This window comes from Mobula birostris, chromosome 8 (assembly GCF_030028105.1).
Source record: "Mobula birostris isolate sMobBir1 chromosome 8, sMobBir1.hap1, whole genome shotgun sequence".
Taxonomy (NCBI): Eukaryota; Metazoa; Chordata; class Chondrichthyes; order Myliobatiformes; family Myliobatidae; genus Mobula; species Mobula birostris.
Window position 1 is genome coordinate 78070379 of NC_092377.1, and position 26611 is coordinate 78096989.

At 38.6% G+C, this 26611-nt stretch overlaps 1 protein-coding gene across 5 annotated transcripts in view; it reads right to left on the bottom strand.

The window, feature by feature from the left end:
* slx4ip (SLX4 interacting protein) overlaps nt 1-26611 on the bottom strand; it is a 145914-nt gene that overhangs the window by 52296 nt on the left and 67007 nt on the right. For all 5 annotated transcript variants that reach the window (XM_072265497.1, XM_072265500.1, XM_072265498.1 and 2 more), the window contains one exon: nt 2963-3040. In XM_072265497.1, coding sequence (XP_072121598.1) covers nt 2963-3040 — 78 coding nt within the window. The remainder of the gene's footprint in view (nt 1-2962; nt 3041-26611) is intronic.

Genomic DNA, 26611 nt, shown 5'->3' on the forward strand with positions numbered 1-26611 from the left:
TGTTATGTTTTTCACTTATAGAATGGTCCAAAACTAGACAGAGCATTCTGGAGCATTTAAGCTTTATAAAAGGAATGGCTTGTACATTTAGTTTAGTATCTAGTTGCCCTAACTGTATATATCCTAGCAAGTTAACCTACTTTAGTAATAACCCTTCTGCTACTTATAAATCTCAACTTCCAAGTCATTTTCCAGCTTGTTACTTTTGACTATGCTATGCTGCAATATAGTCCAAAAGGCTCTCGTTGCATTTAACTATTCTAAACAAAAGTTGTTAGAATGGGTTCCATTTCTCCATTCCCACTGCAGATGCTGGAAATCCGAGCAACACACACAAAATGCTGGAGGAACTCAGCAGGCCAGGCAGCATCTACAGAAAAAAGTACAGTCGATATTTCAAGCCGAGACCATTCAGCAAGACCCCTAAATGCTGCCAGGCCTGCGGAGTTCCTCTAGCATTTTGTGTGTGTGGCACCTACCCACACTTCCTTTCATTATACATGTAAAAATTATCCCACTATGTTAGAAAGGAAGTGAGATAAAATGAGGAACTATAACATGTCAGTGGTGGGGGAAAAATTGGAATCTTCTATCAGATCATTCATTATAGAATACCTGGAAAAGAATAACAGGATATAGCAGAGTAAACACAGAAACAGGAAGGGAAAATCACATTTGAGTAACTTGGTGCAGTTCTTTGAAGATGTAACAAGTAGATTAGATAAGGGGGGTCTATTAGGTATCATGCATCTAATGGTTCCCCCTCATCTGTTTGAGGGTTTCTAGTATATTATCCCCAAATTTTGTGTGCTCTGACCTTGTTGACCAGCATCTTCTGTAAGATCCCACACAACAGGTCAGTCAACAAGGTTAGAGCACACAAAACTGGGGGATAATATACTGAATTAAATTAGAATTGATTATTGGACAGAAACCAAACAGCAAGGATAAACAGATTCTTCTCAGCTTAGCAGGCTATTCACTCTAACCTATCCTTTCATGGCCTCCTACACTGTAACAATGTTAGCTCATTGAACAGCAGCTGATGTTCTATCTGGGCAAGCTGCATCTTTCTGGACTCAATAATGAATTTAATAATTTCAAATAATTTGCACCCTACATCAAAAGTATCCAGTTCTATCAGAGTCTTTCCTTTACAATACTATCTTAGCCTTAACACATACAAAGTGTTGGAGGAACTCAGCAGGCCAAGCAGCATCAATGGAAAAGAGTAAAACAGTTGACGTTTTGGGCTGAAACTCTTTAGCAGAACTGGAGAAAAAAGGTGAGAAGTCAGAGTAAAAAGGTGGGGGGAGGTGAGGAAGAGGTACAAGGTAGAAGGTGATAGGTGAAACTGGGTGGGGGGAGGGATGAAGTAAAGAGCCTTCAAAGTCAATTGGTGCAAGGGGGAATCTGATAGGAGAGGACAGAAGGCCATGAAAGAAAGGGATGGCGAAAAAGCGCCAGAAGGTGATGAGCAGATAAGAAGGTGAGAGGGGGAAATAGGAATGGGGAATAGTGAGTGGGGGGGGGGGGGGCGGGATGCCATTACCAGAAGTTCAAGAAAGTGATACTCAATGCCATCAGGATAGAGGCTACCCAGAAGGAAAATAAGGTGTTGCTCCTCCAGCCTGAGTGTGGCCTCATCGTGGCAATAGAGGAGGCCATGGACTGACATGTTGGAATGGGAGTGGGAAGTGGAATTAAAATGGATGGCAACTGAGAAATCCCACTTTTACTGGCGGACAGAGCATAGGTGCTCAGCAAAGCGGTCTCCCGATCTACGTCGGGTCTCACAGATACACAGGAGGCCACACCGGGAGCAGTGGATACAGTAGATGACACCAACAGACACACAGATGAAGTGTCACCTCACCTGGAAGGACTGTTAGGGGCTATGAATGGTAGTGAGAGAAGAAGTGTAGGGGCAGGTGTAGCAATTCTTCTGCTTGCAAGGGTAAGTGCCAGGAGGGACAGCAGTGGGATTGGAACAAGGGAGAAGCATAGGGAGCAATCCCTGCGGAAAGCAGAAAGTGGGTGGGTGGGGGGGGGGGGGGGGGAGGGAAAGATGTGCTTGGTGGTGGGCCTGTTGGGTTCCTCCAGAATTCTGTATGTGTTGCTTGGATTTCCAGCATCTGCAGATTTTCTCTTGTTTCTGCCAGTATTCCTTACAGCTTCGTAACTAGCAGCTTTTACATTCTTATATTCTCTCTCTCACTGGCATCATATCATAGCTTCTTAGTTTGTGTTACCTCTCTCTCATTGTTCTCACTAATCTATCAGTTATTTAATTCATCAACAGCTCACCCCAATACAAACATGATCTCATCTTATCCATCCCATGCACATCATCTCTGTACCTTCAAATAAATTTGGTTTCTCTCTTCTCCAGTTCTGCTGATAGGCCTTTGATCTAAAATATTAACTGCAAGCTTTCAGCAACTTTTTAAAAAATTGTTGGTAATATGGCATCAGCTTTTGTAGTGATGATTACGTTAAGTCTTTTAAAACCTAGCCTGGTTGGGCTTCTACCTAAATCTGAGCTGCACTTTTCCTCAATATCTTCATTGTCATTTGTGCCTCTATATGGCCGTCCTCCAATTTATTAGGTTGCTCTGAACCATTTCTTATTTCCATACAGAGCCATGTTTTGATGTTGTCTGCACTGATATCACCAAAATGGCATTTTATTCAATGGTTATCCTTTCTATTTCTTTATAGTTTATTGTGTTCTTGAAGTTATTCCTTTTCCTTCCATTGTGTCAAAACTACAAGGAGAATATAATATTATGTAAAATGCATTAAATATATTAGGTAAAACAATGATTGAACATGATTACAAAAGCTATTCTTTCAAAAATAACTAGTTTTTTAAGTCTTAAAGGTAAAAGCATGAAAGTAATACATATTTTGGGGTTTTTGAAGTGATTTAGTTTTTAACCATTACAAAATGAGTACCTACCACATAATTTCTGTTCTGTGACACATCTTAAGTTTGCATGCCTCTTCATGAAATAAGCTGCAAGACGGAAATTTTGACCTACAAAATAAATTATGTAAATTAGTGCACCTTAAAAATATATTTTGATTTGAACAAATGATCACATGCATATTACATGTTTCTATTTGTATGTATGTCTGGAATGCAACATGTTCAGTGAGGCATTCCAAATGCAACATGTTCAGTGAGGTATTCCAAATACAGGGATACATGATCAGTAGAAATGGAAGAATTATTGACATCCAGCTTACGGTAATGTCAACAGGGGTTGGGGAGGGGTGCATTGCAGTAGGTGGGTGAAGTTATCCTAACTCACACATTAAAAAATGTTGTTCTTTGAAGAGGACAGAATGATGATAATATCCATTCAATATCAAATTCTGCTCCATCAAATGGTATGGAAACTCTGCCTTTCAGAAATTATATTCTAATATGCAGTAGTTTCTTTCATCAAAAGACATGGGGACAGCATACCATATTCCAACACTTGCCATAGCTGTTTTGCTTAGCACAAAAAAAACTGAAAATCCTTTTCTCGTTCTTGTGACAGACAACCATAAGATGAGATTCTAACATTTGTTAACCAATTGTTCACAGAGAAAAATAAGGCATTAATTCAATAAGGGGAGAAAGGTTGCAATAGCTACATGATAATCATTGGGGATTTTAACATGAAAGTGGATTGGGAAAACCAGGTCAGTGCTGGACCTCAAGAGACCTTAAGAGCTTGCAGAAAGAAACTAAGAAGGTCATTAGGAAGGAAAAGATGAATTATGAAAGGAAGCTGGCGACAGATATCAAAGAAGATACTAAAAGCTTTTTTAAATATATAAAAGGTAAAAGAGAGGCAAGGGTAGATATAGGACCAATGCAAAATGACACTAGAGATATTGTAGTGAGATGCTGCGATGGCAGAGGAACTGAATGTGTATTTTGCATCTGTCTTCACAGTGGAAGATGTCTGCAGTATACCAGACACTCAAGAGTGTCAGGGAAGTGAAGTTTGTGCAGTGAAAATTACAACTGAGCAGGTGCTCAGGAAGCTTAATGACCTGAGGGTGGACCTTCTAGCTCTGCTTCCCTCACTGATGAGCTCAATTACCTCTACGCTCGCTTTGACTGAGAGAACAGGGTCACCCTAAAAGCGGATCTCCCACCTGGTGAACTGCCTCTCTCACTTTCCACCTCCGATGTTTGCGCCACCCTGAGCAGGGTGAATGTACGGAAGGTAGCTGGTCCAGATGGAATACCTGGCCGTGTGCTCAGAGTCTGTGCAGGGCAGTTGGCCGGGGTCTTCACGGACATTTTTAATCTGTCCCTGGCCCAGGCAGTTGTCCCCACAAGCTTCAAGATCGCCACCATCATGCCAGTGCCGAAGCATTCCACTACCATGGGCCTGAATGACTTCCGTCCAGTTGCACTCACCCGCGTCATTGCAAAGTGCTTTGACAGACTGGTTCTATCACATCTGAAATCCTGTCTACCCACTACCCTGGACCCCCATCAATTTGCCTATCGTACCAAAAGGTCAACAAAGGACGCCATCTCCATGGCACTTCACTCTGTCCTGACCCACCTGGACAGCCCCAACTCTTACGTCAGAATGCTGTTCATTGACTTTAGTTCGGCATTCAATACTGTGATCCCCTCCAAGCTGATCGCCAAACTTCGCCAGCTTGGTATCAGCTCATCCCTCTTCATTTGGACCTTGGACTTTCTGACTAACAGACCCCAATCAGTTAAGTTAGACAACCTCTCCTCCTCCACTCTTACCTTGAACACCAGCGTGCCTCAAGGCTGTGTGCTGAGCCCTCTTCTGAACTCCCTTTTCACCTATGACTGCGTTCCTGTACATGGTTCTAACTCCATAATCAAGTTCGCAGACGACACCACGGTGGTTGGCCTGATCAGAGGGGATGACGAGACGGCCTACAGGGATGAGGTCCAGCAGCTGGCCGCATTGTGTGCTGACAACAACCTGGTCCTTGACACCCAGAAGACCAAGGAGATCATTGTGGACTTCAGGCATGCTAGGAGCCACACTCATGTCCCCATCTACATCAAAGGAGCTGTAGTGGAGCGTGTATCAAGCTTCAAATTCTTTGGTGTCCACATTTCTGAGGATCTCACCTGGTCCCTGAACTCCTCCATCCTGATCAAAAAGGTGCAACAGCGCTTTTATTTCCTGCGGAGCATCAAAAAAGCTCACCTCTGTCCAAGGATACTAATGGACCTTTACCACTGTACCATTGAGAGCATACTCACCAAATGCATCTCAGTGTGGTATGGCAATTGTCCTGTATCGGACCGCAAAGCACTCCAGCGTGTGGTGAAAACTGCCCAGTGGATTATTGGCACCCAATTGCCCACCATTGAAAACATCTACCATTAACACTGCCTGGGCAGGGCGAAAAGCATTATCAAAGATGCATCTCACCCTAACCATGGACTCTTTACTCTCCTCCCATCTGGTAAGTGCTATAGGAGCCTCCGCTCCCGCACCAGCAGGCACAGGAAGAGCTTCTCCCTGAGGCTGTGACCCTGCTGAACCTCGCATCACAGCGCTAAGCAGAATTGCACCCATATTGTACTGTCTCAGTACTTTTAGATTTGTGTGCTGTAGTAGCACTTACTTTTTATTCGCAGTTATTTTGTAAATAACACTATTCTTTGCATTTCTGGTCTGATGCTAACTGAATTTCATTGGCTTTGTATCTGTACTCGGCACAATGACAATAAAGTTGAATCTAATCTAGATCTCCTGGACCTGATGAAATGCACCATCGGCTTTGAAGGAAGTAGTTGGAGAGACTGCAGAAGCATTAACAATGATCTTTCAAGAATCGATAGATTCTGGCATTGTACCAGATGACTGGAAAACTGCAAATGTTACTCTGCTATTTAAGAAGGGTGGGAGGCAGCAGAAAGGAAACTATAGACTGTTAGCCTGACATCAGTGGTTGGGAACTTGCTGGAATCGATTGTTAGCGATGAGATTATGGAGTACCTGGAGGCACATGACAAGATAGGCCGAAGCCAGCATGGTTTCCTGAAAGGAAAATCCTGCCTGACAAATCTACTGCAATTCTTTGAGGAAATTACAAGCAGGGTAGACAAAGGAGATGTAGTAGACGTGGTGTACTTGGATTTTCAGTAGGCCTTTGACAAGGTGCTACACATGAGGCTGCTTAGCAAGAGCCTATGGAATTACACAGAAGTTACTGGCATGGGTGGAGCACTGGCTGGTCAGCAGAAAACAGAGAGTGGGAATAAAGGGATCCTATTCTGGCTGGCTGCCGGTTACCAGTGGAGTTCCACAGGGGTCGGTGTTTGGACTGCTGCTTTTTACCATGTATGTCAATGATTTGGACTACGGTATTAACGGATTTGTGGCTAAATCTGCCGATGATACAAAGATAGATGGAAGAGCGGGTAGCGTTGAGGAAACAGAGAGCCTGCAGAGAGACTTAGATAGTTTAGGGGAATGGGCAAAGAAGTGGTAAATGAAATACAATGTTGGAAAGTGTATGGTCATGCTCTTTGGTGGAAGAAATAAACGGGCAGACAATCATTTAGATGGGGAGAGAATTCAAATTGCAGAGATGCAAAGGGACTTGGGAGTGCTTGTGTAAGATATCCTAAAGGTTAACCTCCAGGTTGAGTCAGTTGTGAAGACGGCGAATGCAATGTTGGCATTCATTTCTAGAGGTATCGAACACAAGAGCAGAGATGTGATGCTGAGGCTCTATAAGGTACTGGTGAGACCACACTTGGGGTACTGTGTGCAGTTTTGGGTTCCTTATTTTAGAAAGAATATAGTGACATTGGAGAGGTTTCAGAGAAGATTCACAAGAATGATTCCAGGAATGAAAGAGTTACCGTATGAGGACTGTCTAGCAGTTCTTGGGCTGTATTCCCTGGAGTTCAGGAGAATGAGGGGGGATCTCATAGAAACATTCCGAATGTTAAAAGGCTGCACAGATTAGATATGGCAAAGTTATTTCCCATGGTAGGGGATTCTAGGACAAGAGGACACGACATTAGGATTGAAGGACGTCCATTTAGAACAGAGATGCGTTGAAATTACTTTAGTCAGAGGGTTGTAAATCTGTGGAATTTGTTGCCACGAGCAGCTGTGGAGGCCAAGTCATTGGGTGTATTTAAGGCAGAAATAGATAGGTTCTTAATTAGCCAGGGCATCAAGGGGTATGGGGTAAAGGCAGAGGAGTAGGGATGACTGGTAGAATCAGAACAGCCCATGATTGAATGGCGGAGCAGACTCGATGGGCCAAATAGCCTACTTCTGCTCTTATATCTTATGGACTTATAGTCTTATGATGTGCTGTTGGTGTTGAATTAAGACAACAAAGATATCTGTATGCAACTCATTAGATTTGTGCAAAGTACATTATGCAAGTGCATTTTAGTGGGGAAAAGATGAAATTTCTCTGCATATAAAGCATGTTTAATTACATTAGAGCATTGCAGACATTTTAAGAAAATTGTACATCCAAATATCTTTGATGATTATGATTAATGTTAAATAATATCAATTTTTAAAAATTGTACCTTACACTTAAACATTTTTATCCTCATGTTTAAACATCTAAAACCATAGCTTTTTCTAGTCATATATCCCTCTGAGAAGTCTGCCCTGATTCTAGTTTCTGAGGCATCACTCATGAGCAACCAAGCCTTCAGCAGTATATACAAGGTCAGGGATTTCTTTCTATAACATCTCTGCCTGTCAGTTGCTCTTTCTCTAAAAATCTTCCTAAAACGCCATCCCCTTTTTCCAAACTTCTAGCAACACCTTTTCAAGAACAATTATTGATTGATATAAAGGTGTTCCTCTGCAGTATAAGCCAAGGAATGCTGGCCAGTTATTATCAAAAATGCCATCCAAAATATTATATATTATTTGGGCTACTATCAAATGGGAGTGGGGTGATGTACCTCATTCTATGGTAATGGAAACAAAGTGGCAACTCCATTCCCCCCCCCCACCCCCACAACCCTGATCTTCTGGTAGAGTTTTGAATACAGCAGGCAAATAATTTGTCCAAGATTTACTTGTTGTAAATTATTGTACAGAATACAATCAGGAAATAAAAAGCATAAGGATTGTCTTAAATAGCAAGGCATAAAAATATGATGGTAAGGGATGGGCTGGGAGATCCAAACCCAAATAATGAAATACCACTGGGATTGACTTCAGGAAGAAAAAAAAAATTCAGCAGACTGTAAGCATTCATAGACAATTATGGCTTTCTTGACTTAAATGATAAGGTTTCAATATGCAACTGTAACATCTGAATTTCACATATATGTGAATGCAAATTAAAGCATTGAAATCTCCAAATTTTGGTCAATGGTTCACTGCTATTTCTCAAACTGCAGTCTAATGCTAGTGTGTTGAAGATGTACCAGCTAACTGAGTGGTCACGGCAACAATCTGGCACTCAATGTCAGTAACACCAAAGAACAGATTGTAGAATTCAGAAAGAGTAAAATGAGGGAACACAAACCAATCCTCATAGAGGGATCAGAAGTGGAGAGAGTGAGCAAAGTTCCTGGGTGTCAATATCTATATATAACTTGGTCTCAACATATTGATGCAGCTATAAAGAAGGCAAGTCAGTGAGTATATTTCATTAGCAGCTTGAGAGGATTTTGCTTATCACCTAAAACACTCAAACTTCTACAGATGTACCATGGAGAGCATTCTGAGTGACTGCATCACTGTCCGGTGTGGGAAGGAAGGGGTGACCGCACAGGATTGAAGTAAACTGCAGAATGGTAAAATTAGCCGGCTCCATCATGGCACATATCCTTCTTAGTATCCAAGATATCTTCATGGACTGGTTCCCCAGAAAAGCAGCATCCATCATTAAGGACCCCCACCACCCAGGACATGCCCTCTTCTCATTGTTACCATCGGGCAGGAGGTACAGAAGCCTGAAGGCACAAATTCAGCAATTCAGGAACAGCTTCCCCTCTGCCATTTGATTTCTAAATAGATATTGAACCCATGAACAATATCTCACTACTTTTTTCATTTCTGCTTTTGCACTATTTATTTTAATATTGTAATTTAACTATTTAATAGATATATAAACGTAATTCAGTTTTTTGATGTCTATCATGTATTGCATTGCACTGCTGCCACTAAGTTAACAAATTTCACAACATATGCCAGTGATATTAAACCTGATCCTGATTCACAGGGTCAAAGGTGTGTTAATTCTGAATCACTCAAAGAAGGCCATCACATGAACATCTTGTTGAGAGTTATCACTGCTGGAGAGGAACAATTATGAGGGATTTAAAAGGAACAAAAACACTCAAAAATAAAGTAGTATTTTGTTTTATTAATAAAGAGAAAAAATGGGTATTGAACACTTATTTTTTTGAATGAAACAATTCAGAAATTGTTAGTTTTTATATGAGTTTGCACTGCCACACAAAATAGGAGGCACAGATTAGTCAGATGAAACCTCAAGGGGTTTCAAACTTCTAAACTCAAAAGGTAGCCACGGGCACCTGCATAGGCCCCAGCTATGCCAGCCTTTTTGTTGGCTACGTAAAACAGTTCATGTTCCTAGCCTTCCCTGATAATGCTCCCCAACTCTTCCTGCACTACATCAACAACTGCACTGGTGCTGCTTCATGTACCCATGCTGAGCTCGTCAATCTCATTTCCAACTTCCACTTTGCCCTTAACTTTACTTGGTCCATTTCTGACACTTCTCTCCCTATTCTTGGTCTCTGGAGACAAACTGTCTACCAAGATCTTTTATAAATCTACTGATTCACATGGCTATCTTGACTGTACCTCATCATCATACCACCCTGTCTTCTGTAAAAACGCTAATTCCTTTCCTTGGTTCCTTTGTCTCCGCTCAATCTGTTCCCAGGATGAGGCTTTCTTTTCCAGGATATCAGAAATGTCTTCCTTCTTCAAAGAACAGGGTATCCTTTCCTCCACCATTGATGCTGCTCTTACCTGCATTTCCTACATTTCTCAGACATCTGCACTCACCCCTTCTTCCTGCTACTCTTGTCCTCACCCATCAGCCTCTGATCCAACACATCATCATTCTCTGTAACTTCTACCATCTTCAACAGGGTCTTACCACCAAATACATCTTTACTTCCCCATCATCTCTGCTTTCCACAGAGGTCACTCCCTCCATGATTCCCTTGTCCTTTCATCCCTGCCCACTAAGCTCCCTCCCGGCACATATCCCTGCAAGCGACAGAAATGCTATACCTGCCCATTCACCTCCTCCCTTACCTCTATTCAGAACCCCAAACAGTCCTTCCAGGTGAGGCAAAATTCACCTGCAAATCTGATGGGATTATCTATTGTAACTGGTGCACTCGATGCAGCCACCTCTGCACTGGAAAGACCCAGCGTAAACTGGGGGACTGCTTTGTCAAGCACCTCTGCTCCATCCGCCAGAAGTGGAATTTCTTGATAGTCAGCCATTTTAATTCCAATCCACATTCCCGTTCCAACATGTCTATCAATGGCTGCTTCTTTTGCCACAATGAGGCTACATTCAGGGTGGAGGATAAACACCTCATGTTCCCTCTAGGTAGCCTGCAAACTGATGCAGGATCTTTGATTTCTCCTTCCAGTAATCTTCCCCCCACTTCCCTCTTCTTCTATTCCCCACTCTGGCCTTTTACCTCCTCTCTTCACTTGCCTATCACCTCCTCTTGGTGCCCTTCCCTCTTCCCTTTCTCCCATGGTCCACTCTCCTTCTCCTATCAGATTCCTTCTTATCCAGGCCTTTGCCTTTCCTACCCAGCCAGCTTCACCTATCACTTTGGTTTAATACAAATGGTTTAAACCATCCAATAAAACGGAAAAAGATTTTCAAAATATTCCAAAGACTGAATGCTCATATTATCTTTGCTCAAGAGACTCATGTAAGGAAAGAGGACAGTCAACGCTTCTTTAAGTCTTGGAAGGAAGAACAATACCATTCAAATGCTCAAGCCAAAATTAAAGGCGCTTCAATTTTTATTGATCCCTCAATTACATTTATTCATCAAGACATTATTTCAGATCCTAATGGCAGATTTCTGTTAATTACGGGGGTACTTTTTAATAAAAAGGTCGCTATGGTTAATGTTTACGCTCCGAATGTGGATTATCCTGAATTCTTTAAACACTTACTCACTTCCTTTCCTAATTTAAACGAGTATATGTTGATAATGGGTGGTGATTTTAATTTATGTTTGAATCCCATGTTGGATAGATCCATAAGTAGTCCGGCTTTACCGAATAAGTTGGCTACTATTATTAACTCTTTTATGTTGGATGCTGGGATTTCAGAAATTTGGAGATTTCTACATCCAAATGACAAGGAATTCTCCTTTTTTTCCACACATACATCGTTCTTTTTCCCGAATTGATTATTTCCTGATTGACTCTCGTTTGATTCCATATGTAGTTGATTGTAATTATGACATTATTGCTATTTCAGATCATGCTCCATTGAAACTTTCCACCAAGTTAATGGATACCTTTTGTACTACCAGACAATGGCGATTTAACCCTATTTTGCTTCAAGATCAGGACTTTGTCAAACTTATAAAGGAGCAGATTGATTTCTTCTTTTCAACTAATACTACAGAAGAAGTTTCCAACGGAACTGTTTTGGATGCCTTTAAAGCTTTTATCCGTGGTCAGATTATTTCCTATTCGGCTGGTTTGAAAAGACGTATTAACAATGAAATACTTCTGCTGGTTGATAAAATTAAAGAAGTCGATAAAAAATATGCCATTTCTCCTAGTAAGGAGCTGTACAAACACAGAGTTGAACTCCAATTGGAACATAGCTTATTATTAACATCCTCGATCGAAAATCAATTAATGAGAACTAGAAGTGATTTTTATATTCATAGTGATAAATCGGGTAAAGTACTGGCTAACCAATTGAAATTTGATTCGGTTAAACGTCAAATTACTAAGATCCGCAAACAGGATGATTCTTTCACAGTTGATCATGTTGGGATAAACCAAACCTTTCAAGAATTTTATATCTCTTTATATCACTCTGATTTTCCTCATGATTCTACTTTCATACATGATTTTTTTAAGTAAATTGAGTTTTCCAAAACTATCTCCCGAAGATTGCCTATCATTAGAAACTTCCATTTCAGAGGAAGAAATAATAACTGCAATCTTATCATTGAATTCTGGTAAAGCACCCGGTCCCGATGGGTTTACAGTGGAATTTAAAAAATTTTTTTCCTCCATTCTTTCTTCTAAGTTGTCTAGAATATTTAAGGAAGCAATCAGTTTAGGTAAGTTACCACAATCGTTTTATGAAGCCTCTATTTCCTTAATTCTTAAAAAGAATAAAGATCCTACGGATTGTGCATCATACAGACCGATATCTCTTCTGAATGTAGATACAAAAATTTTTTCAAAAATTCTAGCTACTAGACTGGAGAAGGTGTTACCTCAAATTATTTCCATGGATCAAACCGGATTTATTAAAAATCGCTATTCATCCTTTAATATTAGGAGGTTAATGAATATTGTTTACACCCCCTCACTTACTACCCCGGAATGTATTATCTCATTTGATGCTGAGAAAGCCTTTGACAGAGTTGAATGGCCCTATTTATTTAATGTTCTTGAGAAATTTAATTTTAATTTGACATTTATATCTTGGATTAAATTGTTATATTACTCCCCGGTAGCCTCGGTTTGTACAAATAATTATAGATCTCCTTTTTTTCGTCTTTTTTGTGGTACTAGGCAAGGTTGCCCTCTTAGTCCTTTACTATTTAATATTGCTCTTGAACCTTTAGCAATTGCTATTCGTGACTCGCCAAATATTGTTGGTATTACCCGTGGAAACGAAATACATAAATTATCATTATATGCAGATGATTTGTTGTTATACATCTCTAACCCGGAGAAGTCAATTTCTGCTATCTTAGATCTGTTAGCTCAATTTAGTAACTTCTCTGGTTACAAATTGAATCTTAGTAAGAGTGAATTATTCCCTTTAAATAAGCATGTACCTATTTATGGACGTTTACCATTTAAATTGGTTACTGATTCATTTATATATTTAGGGATAACAATTACGAAAAAATATAAAGGTTTATTTAAAGCTAATTTTTTTACCTTTAATTGATCAGATTAAACTTTTATTTACCAAATGGTCCCCAATCTCTGTCTTTGATTGGTCGGATTAATGCTATTAAGATGATCATTTTGCCCAAATTTTTGTATATATGCCAATCGGTTCCAATTTTTATCCCAAAATCTTTTTTTTGATAACGTAGATTCAAAAATTTCCTCATATATTTGGCAGAATAAAAATCCTAGGTTAGGTAAAAGATATCTACAGAAATCTAAAAAGGAGGGGGGGCTCGCCCTCCCAAATTTTAGATTCTATTATTGGGCAATTAATATTCGATATTTAAAATTTTGGCTACAAGATTTGGACGCATCCTTAAACCCTCGTTGGGTAAATCTTGAATCTAATTCATTACAAGGGTTTTCCTTGGGTTCGGTTTTAGGAACTTTACTTCCTTTTACTTCTTTTAAATCATATAAACAAATGAATAACCCAATAGTTAAACATACTTTACGTATATGGTTTCAATTCCGAAGATTTTTTGGGTTTAATCAATTTATTCTAGCAAGTCCCATTATATCAAATTTTCTTTTTCAACCTTCCACGATGGATCAAGCTTACTTTGATTGGAAAACCAAAGGTATAATATCTTTTCGCGATTTATTCTTGGATAACTGTTTTATGTCTTTTGATCAACTCTCTAATAAATATAACTTACCCAGATCTCACTTTTTTAGATATCTACTAATTAGAAACTTTTTAATTACTGTCTCTCCTAATTTTCCACACCCATATCCAATGGACACTTTGGAAAAAATCTTAGACTTAAATCTTTCTCAGAAAGGTGTAATAGCAATTATATATAATTATGAATCTATGTCCTGATGCCTCTAATAAAATTAAAGCTGACTGGGAAAGAGAACTTGAGATTAATATACCGACTGAAAAATGGGAAAAAGTTCTTCAGTTGGTGAATTCATCCTCTGTATGTGCTAAGCATAGGTTGATACAGTTTAAAGTAGTCCACAGGGCTCATATGTCCAAAGATAAACTATCTCGTTATTACTCTTATATTAATCCAATATGTGACAGATGCCATTCTGAGATTGCTTCTTTAACTCACATGTTTTGGTCATGTCCCTTGTTGGAGAAATATTGGAAAGATATTTTTGATATTATTTCAACGGTCCTAAATATAGACTTACAACCTCATCCAATTACTGCTATCTTTGGACTACCAATGATAGACTTAAATAATTTAACCTCTTTATCACGAAGGATGATTGCATTTACTTTAATAGCTAGAAGGTCCATTTTGTTGAATTGGAAAGAGATCAACCCTCCTACTGTATTTCATTGGTTTTCACAAACTATGGTGTGTTTGAATTTGGAGAAAATTAGAAGTGCAGTTTATGACCCTTCTATTAAGTTTGAAAAAAATTGGAGGCCATTTATTCAGCATTTTCATTTGATGTAATTTGATCATTTCCAAACTTGTTTTATTTCTCTGTACTGTTGTTGGAGGGGAATGGAGTCGTCGACACTGAGGTTTTCTTCTTTTCCATTTTTAAGTTGTTAGTTTTGCCCAAGTCTTTTAGTTTAGTTGATTATTTTTTTTTCTTTTGGAATGGGTTTTTTTTCTTTTTCTTTTCTTTCCTTTTTTTTTTGCTTTGTATTATCCGTGATTAGTTCTACATGTATGGGAGTTTTGTTAATTTCCACTATTTGGTTTTGCAATTACTTTTTTTAAGTGTAACAATGCATCTCCTATTATCTGTATTATTGCTATGTTTTGTTTCTGTATTCTGAAATTAATAAAAAGATTGAAAAAGAAGAAAAAAAGAAATGCTATACCTGCCCATTCACCTCCTCCCTTACCTCTATTCAGAACCCCAAACAGTCCTTCCAGGTGAGGCAAAATTCACCTGCAAATCTGATGGGATTATCTATTGTAACTGGTGCACTCGATGCAGCCACCTCTGCACTGGAAAGACCCAGCGTAAACTGGGGGACTGCTTTGTCAAGCACCTCTGCTCCATCCGCCAGAAGTGGAATTTCTTGATAGTCAGCCATTTTAATTCCAATCCACATTCCCGTTCCAACATGTCTATCAATGGCTGCTTCTTTTGCCACGATGAGGCTACATTCAGGGTGGAGGATTAACACCTCATATTCCCTCTAGGTAGCCTGCAAACTGATGCAGGATCTTTGATTTCTCCTTCCAGCAATCTTCCCCCCCCCCCTTCCCTCTTCTTCTATTCCCCACTCTGGCCTTTTACCTCCTCTCTTCACTTGCCTATCACCTCCTCTTGGTGCCCTTCCCTCTTCTCTTTCTCCCATGGTCCACTCTCCTTCTCCTATCAGATTCCTTCTTATCCAGGCCTTTGCCTTTCCTACCCAGCCAGCTTCACCTATCACTTTCTAACTATCCTCCTTCCCCACCTTTTTATTCTGGCTTCTTCCTCCTTCCTTTCCAGTCCTGAAGAAGGGTTTTGGCCCAAAACATCGACTAGTTATTCATTTCCACAGATGCTGCCTGACCTGCTGAGACCTTCTAGAATTTTGTGCGCTAGCTGAAACCTCACTTTTATAGGTGGGGCTTGTACTACCTCTCCATCACTATATGATTCCATTACAGCAAAGACTTATAATACATGGGGTCTCACTGCAAAGGATCCAGCTAGCTGACTGGATTGCCAAAGTAAGATCAAATCTTATTTATATGTCTGCAACATATTCATTCCTTACCATGAATTCTACCCCAAGGGTTTTTAGTATTTTGTGTAGATACAAAGTATACTTATAAAAAGGTGTATAATTATTATACTACTTTAAATGGATTTTTAAAACGCATTCAGTCCTCTAAAACACGAGTAAAGACAAAATCTTTTTTGCTAAATTGAAACACGGGACTGTATATAAATGGGTTCATCAAACCAAAATCACATTGGGTTCATCAAACAAAAGTCCCACAAATATAACAAAATGAAGTGGACACTTAGCTGAAAAATATAACATTTAAGAACTTAATTTAGTTGACATATAAAAAGATAAAACCAGGTGAGAGAGAAGAGTACTGGATATTTTAAAATGAAAACAAGAAGCAATTGCCATGTCAAATACATACCGGATTTAAAAAACTGTTCAAAGACAAATAACATCATTTAATGAGGATTTGACAGGGTTCACAAAAGATGTGAAAGAAGGAATCTTAACTATAACTGCCTGTGTGTGGAGTGGTTTGATCTGATCTAAAATAGTCACAATCAGATTCCACTTTGGGGGAAAAAAAGTTCACACATATTGTGTTGAAATATTTCATGTTGAAAGGTTTCATGTCCGAATTTCTAGGCCAGAGCCTTTAATAACCTTTCTAGTCTCAAGGGTATAATGGCAGTCAGCATTGATCCCACTGAGAGAAGTAAACAGAATTAAGTCTAGCCACGTTATCAAGTTGGTCTGCTGTAAGGGAGAAGTTAAGCTATTGTAGCTGATTTTATTAGCTGCTCCCCCAAGAGACTCATTCATGTGAGAAACTTAGAGATTTAAGGAGGTAGTGCCCCTAGGGATTCTTCAAACCTCATCATCTTCAAAAGCACTCTGAGAGAAGAATTTAAAAGGCTTTCACCAATCACCCATTACAATCCTAACCTGTATCAACCAATAAGATATTTTTCCCAATAAGGAATTAATACTTTCAGCATAAGCTATATTGAACAATTCCCAGAATCCCTACAAACCAAATTCTATTACCTCAAAAAATATTTTTAGAAAATTATCAGAGTAAGAAAGATGGTCAAAATGAAAATCATAGTAAGAACACTTACAGAGACAGAAGAAGATACCCCTGCAACTGTGGTTTCAGGAGAAAAATTTTACATTTTATTATCATACATAATATTATACAACATCTTTCAAGGCAGTCAAGTTAGCAATCTCAAAAATGTGCAACATAAAAAGCTGTTACCAATTTGTTAAGAAAGAAATTATATACCTCACTATTCAATGGTAAACAGAACTCTGTAAACTGTTTGTATGTTTGTTACACTAGTAAGCCAGGAAAACATAAAAGATGCATTTCTGAATATAATTATGAAGAATGGCTCTAACCAACAGATCTTAAATGCTGACCACACTGGGATTTGATAATAATATTTTCAGTGAATGTCTTTTATTTCCCAGGAGATAGCATAGTTACATGTCTCCACTTGAATGTGGGAAGTGGTCAAGAAAGTCTGAGCATTTCAAGTCCTGTAAACTTTCAAAATAAATTCACCAACTGCTGAATGATGTGTAATTACTTTGAGTCATTTTTTGGCAGCTACCTTCATCCTTTTTCCAGCAGCATACTTATCTGATATGCGGACTGTAATCAAGTTACACCATTTTAGGCGATACTGCTGTTGCCTGCATTTTAAAATTACCATTTTAAAATTAGATCATTGTGTTTTGCTTATTGAATTCAAGAATAATTCGAGATATAAAGCAAAAACCATGGCTACATATTTCTACAGTACTTCTTACAAAAATTGCAATCACAGCCAAGCAGGCTCCAGCTACGTACGCTGCCAAGTGGAGACTGTGGTACTGTACACTATGCGACACTGGAAGCCCTCTCCCACGGCTATTAGTGACCATTCATCTGGGAGCCTGGGAAAATGCCTTAAAGCTGCTGAGTTATCTGGAGCAGCCTGGCAGGTGTTCTTGTCCCAACAGAATCTGGCACCTGCATAACTCTACTATGAACACTAGTGATAGTTTCTCAGAACTATGTATCAGACTTTAGGAGGCACATTGTTTTCCTGAAAACATCTTAGCTGAAACTACAGAAACATAATTCAGCAGATTTTTTTTTCAAAGTCATATAGCTTAGAATGCAAAATTTTAAAACTATTAGTTGTGTATTAAGCATTAACTTAAATAACATGGTGAATAAAAACATGTTTCACCCTCAGGGTACTGAAAATCTTACATAAGAATGAAGTAGTGCAAACATAACAGGTATCCAAGTTGCTTTCTTGAGGTGGTGGCTGAAAATTAAAACCACTTTTCTCAAAATGGAGTTCATGCAGTCAGATATTAAGTTATTCTAGAAATAAAGCAGAAGTGCTTTGATAAAACTACCTCAAACATCTTGCACATCTGGAAAGATTATCATTCTAATCACTCCTCATGCTTCATTTCTGTGGCTCTTTGCCATGGATAAAAAGTGTCCTGCGTATTGTTGGTTGGCATCCTCTAATTGATAACTAAAAATCTGAAAATGGCGTAGTGACAACTAGATGGCTGAAGCTGGCCTATGCTATCAGTCTTGCTCCTGTTTTTAATCTCCCTTGGGAACGAGAAGCATGTGTGGATTTGAAAGTGCTTTACGTTACAAAGCTGTCCATCTGTAAATAATAATGTTGCATTTCAATCATTTAAATGACCTCAGATTTTACCCCAAATTTCATTAACCTCTGTTAAAAAGGATTCCCATTCAAATACTAAATGTACACAAATTATATGTAAATTGTGTTCTGCATAAAATTATAAGTTGTAATGAACTCCTGACTGGGAATTCTTCTCATAAAATTTGTTCAGAAACAGATGTGCTCATTTTGTTCCAATACTGAAATTTGTAGGACAGATTGAAACTCCTGATCGGCATTCGGTGATCTGGCAACTCTGGTGGTCCAGCATGTTTTCAATCTGTAGAACAAATCAATACTAATTGATTAATTCTAACTAAGAGCTAGAAGTAATTAAGACAGTTCCTAATTTGAGGCTAATTAACCTTCCAGTACAACATTTGCCATCTTAGCCAAGAGTATTTCCAACTTAAAGTAATTCCAGGTTACCAATAGTCCTCAGAAACTAAGTGACCTGGGAACTGTCTATATTAAAAAAAACATTCCCTGCTCGGAGGAAGTTGACCGGGGACAATTCCCATGGTCCAGATTTTCAAGTTGCATTGAGGAAGCCACATAAAACAGGCATTAACATATGCAAAAAACCTAATAAGGGAGTAATACCAGCTTTAAGACCTCTTAGGAATATAGATTTATCGGGTGTCTGCTCCACTCACCTTTTGTTCACTTGGATTCAGACCAACAAGTGTATACCACCAGTAAAGTAAGTAAAAACATTTTAGGTTTTGCTATGCAGCTAGAAAAGGAGATACAGTTTCTAACAGCACCCCTGACACGAAACATTCCTTTTCTCTTGCACTTCAAATGTCTACACATAACTGAAGCCACTGCTAGCAAGTCCAAATGCTCAAGATTCCTATTTGTAGAACAAACTGCCTGTAACAGAGCAACAGGCAGTCAACTTTTGACTTATCTGAGATCCACAGCTCAATTTTGGATCACCATAGCCTTCCTAGTTAACCACATAATGTGGCTGTCTTATTCCCATTGCACCCAAAATTTGGCAACTGCAAATACCTTCACTCAGTATAGTTCATAGTGCACAAGCTAATCTGTTAATGTATATATCTGGACTGCATAAGGAGCATTAATGAACCTAGGTTGGAGGACTGAATGTGAAAGTGGAGACAGGTAGGTACTTCTTCCTTGTAAAAGATATTGAGAATTCACAGGGAATATTTAAAGAGGAAGTAGGTAAATTTTTGAAAGATCTGGGAATTGAGGTTATAGGAAAATGGTAAAGGAGTTGAGGCTTGGCGCAGTTCAGCCATTACATGAATTGATTGAATGAAAAGGTGGATTTAAGGAGGTAAGTGGCCTCCTCCTGCTTTTTATTTTTTAATGCTCAAATGAATAAGGACTCAAATCCTTACTGGCTTCAGAACAGAGTTCAATTCCCCACCTAACACAGCAGTCCCACTGCAATACTTAGTTAGGAGGGAGTGGTTGAACTCCAGTCATTCCCTTTTAGATGACCACAGCCAGCACAATGCTGCAATTGTCTTTGTTAATCAGGATGAAAGTTTAAAATGCGATCAGTATTAACCACAGGCCAAAAGGTCTGCCAACACACAACATCCAGGAATGAAAAATGTACTGAATATCATGACATACCTGAATCTAAACTGAAGTACATATTACTTACATAAGAATTGAAACTGGCGATTTGGACCACAAAATGTGCAACCTACGATTTGGAAAATTATTATTCAAGCAATTGGAAAATTGATGACTGGGTATTGGCTTTTCTCTCACACTAAAAGAAGCCAATGTTGTGGTCACTTGTGGAAAGATTACATTCATTCTTTTAAAAAAATATATAATGACATTTAATTTTGTAGCTTGAACAATACAGCATTAATTTAGTCACAGAATAAACACTGCTCATTACATAGTGAAGTGTAAAGTAATGTGGCACATCCTTTTTGTTTAAATTATGCCCAAAATCATTGTCAAGTTTCTTCTGTCTGATCAATACATATGCAAATGCTTCCACTTCTGAAAACTACAAGATACAACAATTAAAAAACAGTACACAAGACGAATCAAAGTCAATGTACAATTGAAAATGAAATTTAATAATACATCCACAAGGAAAGAAGAGCTGTCCAGAGCATTTTGAAACCTCAGGAAAAAAAAATGTCAAGTGTAGCTACTGTATGTATCAGCAACATACACCTCAGATTAAAGCCTTTTGCAGACTTTTCCCCAAACCTTGACCACATCTTCACATTACTCGATGTTTTCTACCTTAATTCCACAACCAGCTGTCCTTTCAAAGAACATTCCTTGTAACTTCAATTCTTCTAGGCAATCATTTTTTTACTGTTTTACTATAGGCTTAAGTCTGCATGATTTCTTATGATATACAGGTAATCTGCTTTGAAAAATATTTCAATTAAATTCCCCAGTGACATGCAACCTAACAGCTACCCAAATGATCCTGAAAGAAATCTTCTGTGATGGCTTAAATATCAACTACAGAAGGAAATTAACACAAGGGGCCTAAAGTCAACTTACCCCAAATACTTTAATGCCCAATCTATATCTGTTTCACCAATCATTACTGACATCTTCAAACTGGTGTTGATTCTCACATATGGGAAACTACGGTAATTACGAGATGCACTGCAAATTGTTCTCTTGGAGTATACAAATTTTTTTCTCCTGTGCACTTGCTGCATGATTTGTTCTAGAACCTGTTTTCAGGCCACTTGACCACTTTTGCAAAAAAGCTTACTTGAATTGAGGTTGCGAAGTTACCTTTGTAAGATTATGCCACCATTCTGAAAATAGGGGGTAAAACTTACACCTTTATTCTTTTTGATGTTTGCAAGGAAATGTGAAAGAAAAATAGAGAGAGGGAAAGATAAAGGGAAAAAAATCAGTAAAAGGCAGAAACGAAAAATTATCATGTGCTACTTTTGAAATGCAATTACCTTTGCCACTTGGATAATGGTGACAACTAATTAAATTGTGAGAAGATTCCAAATACAGTAAATGACCAACCAATTGATTCTCTACTTTCAAAGGCAGTTTGCTGGCCAGAACACCAAGAATGGGCTGCCTTTTTTTCCAATATGGAAACCTGGTTGTCATTTTATCATAAAAAGTGTACCTTTACCAATCTGTGTTCTATTCTTATTGCATTTATGTGTTAACCTAGGTTCCTGGTCTGATGCTTTAACGCACAATCTTTTAATTAAGCGGAGAAAAAAACTAAAGAAAATTTTAAATACCAAATTATGCATTTCCTAGATTTTGTAATATTACCTCAATTATTATCAGATTATTCAATCTCAAGTACAGTCCTTCCTCAACCTGAACTTCATTAGGCATAGCCATATATACTGAGCATTAAATTTAGGGATGCAATAAGAAGTTACAAATAGAGCTAACATTTGTATTAATTACAACTATATTGCCAAGATGCCACCTAAGTGGAAGCCTTTTTAAAAGAAATCAAATATCCCCAAGTTTAAGATAGTCTGACGGAGGAAAAACATCCCATGCCTAATGTTTTGAAACAATAATAATGTTTTTGTTAATTTTATGAAGAGAGGAAAAAGAAACACGATTTTTTGAACATTCAATTCACTTCAGTTTATTTTCTACACCATCCATCTACAGTTATTTTGATAGAGAGGATAAGGAGAGGCTTTGAATAAGTCACGTTATACCATCATAACCTATATTCCATTTTATTAACTGGGTCACCAAAATTTGGGCCTGTAGAAGTTTCTTCTGGCTCAAAGATCAAGTTTGGAACACTAATAATACAAATAAAATGTACTATAATTTCAATATTGGAAATGGGTATATATTGGAGGGAATTGGAAGTTTTAGGTTCTGAACTGAAAAGATCTGCTTTTTCTGTTGTCCATGTACAGAAATATGGGAAGTAAGGATATTATGGATACAAATCAGAATCATGTGACTTCAGACAAAACTTAGGCTTGTGCTATTCAAAGATCACCTAGCTAGTTCTTTATTTTTACTTACAAAGTAAGTACCAGGAAAAACAGCTCGTATATCATCAGCAGCTGAACCTGTGCTGCCTGAAAGCCCTGTGGCATTGTTAGATCTCACCACACTCTGATTAAAAAGTGGTCACATCTATCGCAGACCATGAGAAAAGGGTTAAAATATGAGGTAGTTCTACAGGGATGCTCCATCAATATCAATTATTTAATCAAACTGTGCTTGTCCATTAGAATCATTGAAGTAACATGTTACTATCTGCCTGTATACTCTAAAAGCACCACACACCACATCAAACATTTACTTCGGTCTTTGCTCTCTCACCGGCATTCAAACAGACACCAGAAACCACTATAGCTCTCTTACATTAATATAACCAGTACAAAAAACTAATCAGTTACTCTTATGGAACTGGCAAATATTTAACAAAATAAAAATCAATAGAGTAGAATAGAATCCATCTATAAAATATACTCAATTTTACCTAAAATTGTTTTACAATTCTCTTCTCACTAAGAAATTAGTAATTCTCATTTACATTTTGATGGGCAGTTCCGCACATCATAAAATGCCATAAGTGAATCACGATTGTCCATGACAAGAAAAAACATAAATTCCCATAGTCACTTCCAGCAAAATCGAGTTTTTAATTTATCTAATTGATAAATTGTATGGAATAAGGTACTCTGCCATTTTAAAAAAGTCACCACACACTTTTGAACAGGCTGTGTTACTTGATTGTACCATTGTACTAGTAAATTATGGGACTCTGGGTGTCAATTAAGTAAATAAAATGAGAAAAAAAAATCACAACTTGTACATCATGGATATGTAGCATCTGTAAGATAACACAAAATCTAATTTCATGAAAATTAACAATAATTGAATATCATACAATGACACTATTTTCTCAGGAGTTTGCACAGAGTTAGGATGTCACCTAAAACTCTGACAAACTTCTGTAGATGTGCAGTGGAAAGTATCCAGACTGATTGCATCATGACCTGGTATGGAAACACCAATGCCCAAGAATAGAAAAGCCTACAAAAAGTAGTGGATAGAGCCCAGTCCATCAAAGGAAAGGCTCTCTCCATCTGTAATTAGACCTTCAGGCAAACAAACCTAGGCACAGAGTAAACTCAAGACTCGAACATAGAAAGTAACGCCGAGGATTCATTCAAAGAACATAACCGAGGAGTAACAAATTACTCAGAGCGTACTTACTCAAAAGAGCTACAGTACACAGAGCGTTAGTGCACCTGGAACACAAATTCTTGACTCAGTGATGAACGTCAGTTGTGATGAACTTAAATAGAGTACACAGCACGGGAATCCCATGTGTATCAAAATCAAAACTCAATAAACTAATAATAGGATACATATAGAACCCACATTCAAAAAACAAGCAGCATGAAAAACACAAGGAAAATGTAATGACTACACTAATCACATAACAAGTTCTAGTTAAAACAAATCAATGATGTTCAGGTGCGTCGGAGCGCCATGACCTGACGCACTCCAGCACCCAACACTGGTCTAAAGAGTATATGGCACCACCATTGAGCAAATCTACATGGAACGCTGCCACAGGAAAGCAACATCCATCATCAAAGCCAAGCACACCATGTTCAGGAAAAATTATTACCCTTAAAACATCAGGCTCCTGAACTAGTGAGGATAACTTCACTTAACTAAACACTGAACTAAGTAAGCTTATGAACTCACTTTCAAGGACTCTATATCTCATCTTCTCAGTACTGCGGTAGCTAGTGGGGTGCCACGGGGCTCAGTGCTAGGACCGCAACTATTTACAATATACATTAATGATTTGGATGGGGGGGGATTAAAAGTAACATTAGTAAATTTGCAGATGACACAAAGCTGGGTGGCAGTGTGAAGTGTGGGGAGGATGTTGTGGGAGTGCGGGGTGGCTTGGACAGGTTGGGTGGGTGGGTGGATGCAGTTTGGTGTGGATAAATGTGAGATTGTCCACTTTGGTGGCAAGAACAGAAAGGCAGATTACTATCTGAATGGTGTCAGGTTGGGGGGGGGGGAGTACAACGAGATCTAGGTCTCCTTGTTCATCGGTCACTGAAGGTAAGCATGCAGGTACAGCAGGCAGTGAAGAAAGCTAATGCATGCTGACCTTCATAACAGGACGAATTAAGTATAGGAGCGTGGGGTCCTTCTGTAGTTGTGCAGGGCCCCGGTGAGACCACACCTGGAATATTGTGTACAGTTTTGGTCTCCAAATTTGAGGAAGGACATTCTAGCTATTGAGGGAGTGCAGCGTAGGTTCACAAGATTAATTCCCCGGATGGCAGGACTGTCGTGTATTGAAAGATTGGAGTGACTGGGGTTGTATACACTGAAATTTAGAAGGATGAGAGGGGATCTGATTGAAACATATAAGATTATTAAGGGATTGGACACGCTAGAGCTGATGTCGGGGGAGTCCAGAACCAGAGGCCACAGTTTAAGAATAAGGGGTAGACAATTTAGAACGGAGTTGAGGAAAAACTTTTTCACACAGAGGGTTGTGGTTCTGTGGAATGCTCTGCCTCAGAGGTAGTGGAGGCCAATTCTCTGGATTCTTTCAAAAAAGAGTTAGATAAAGCTCTTAAAGATAGCAGAGTGGAGGGATATGGGGAGAAGGCAGGAAAAGGGTACTGATTGTGGATGATCAGCCATGATCACAGTGAATGGTGGTGCTGGTTTGAAGGGCTGAATGGCCTACTCCTGCACCTATTGTCTATTACTTATGATTATTATTGTTGTATTTTTATTTTTCTCAGCTGTTACATGCTCAAGGAGAGCTGTTTTTTTTGTGAGAATGATGTAATGGTCTTTTGGAGGTCACCTGATGTGATTTTCCCGCCGATGTGAGGTCACGTGATGACATGTGCCCCGTGACTATATAAGGGTCGACTCAGGTGATGCAGTGGGATTTTTGAGTTTGTAGATTTCCAGGTAGAATGTGTTGTGCGTCCGTTTCTGTTGCGTTTGTTTTTCTGACGCAGTTTCATTTTTAAAATGGAAGATGCGTTCTCTTACAAGATATTCTATTATTGGACTGGAAATTTTTGCTAGATGTGTTGATTTACTCAATTCCAACATTCGAAGGGAGAGTGAAGAATTCATCGAAGTGCAGAATCGAAGGATCGAGAGGAGTCAGCATCGTTTGGCAGTTTAATAAAGGATCGACCTTATTGAGACTTCGTTGGAGTAGCAACTTGCATCGAGATAACTCTTGTCAGAAAGAACAATGAGTTCATGCAAAAAGGTGCTCTCTCCCTCTAAAGGAATTTAAGGTCAGTCGATTTAATCTGTTTATTTTCAGCATCGTGAATCCTGTGGACAGAACCAGCAGTAAAGGTGAGTCTGTGAAGAAATCTTTCTCCAGAGAAGTCTCTCCCAATTGAATGTGTAAATCTGTTGGACTTTCGAAGTTATCGCTTTAAGAACTATATCTGACTGTATCGCTTTAAGAACTATATCTGACTGTATCGCTTTAAGAACTGTTTTCGCATTTAACATTTTAAGAACCAGAGCCAAGTGGAGTTGGTGAACGGCTGCATTTCAGTTAACTTGCGGTTAAAGTTTTCCTTTGTTTTTTTCCCTTATCGTTTATACGTGTTTAATAAATGTTTGGTTGTTTTTATATAACCTGTCTCGATTAATATTCATTGTTTCCGGTTACGTAACATAGCTCAAGTTGGTAAAACCTGAGGTACAGCCATAGTCAAGTACACCCATTTCTCAACTGCTAGGAGCATTTGGACTATTCCAGTGATGTTTAGTATTGTGACTTTCTGGAGATTTACATAAATATTGCTGTGTAGATCTAATTGTTTAAATGCTATTGTATAGTGACTTTGGGATGCTATCAGTTGTAGCCAACGTATACCTTGATCAATTTCCTCTTTTAATTCAACAATTTCTGGTGTTTTTCACTTCTTGATTTCTTTGTTATGTGTTTGGAATGGCTATATCTATTAAGTAAGTTGTTCTTGCTTGTCTATCCTGTAATATTATATCTGGATGGTTATTATAAATTGCCCTATCTGTAATAATGGATCATTCACTATATAATTTGTAGGACTCTG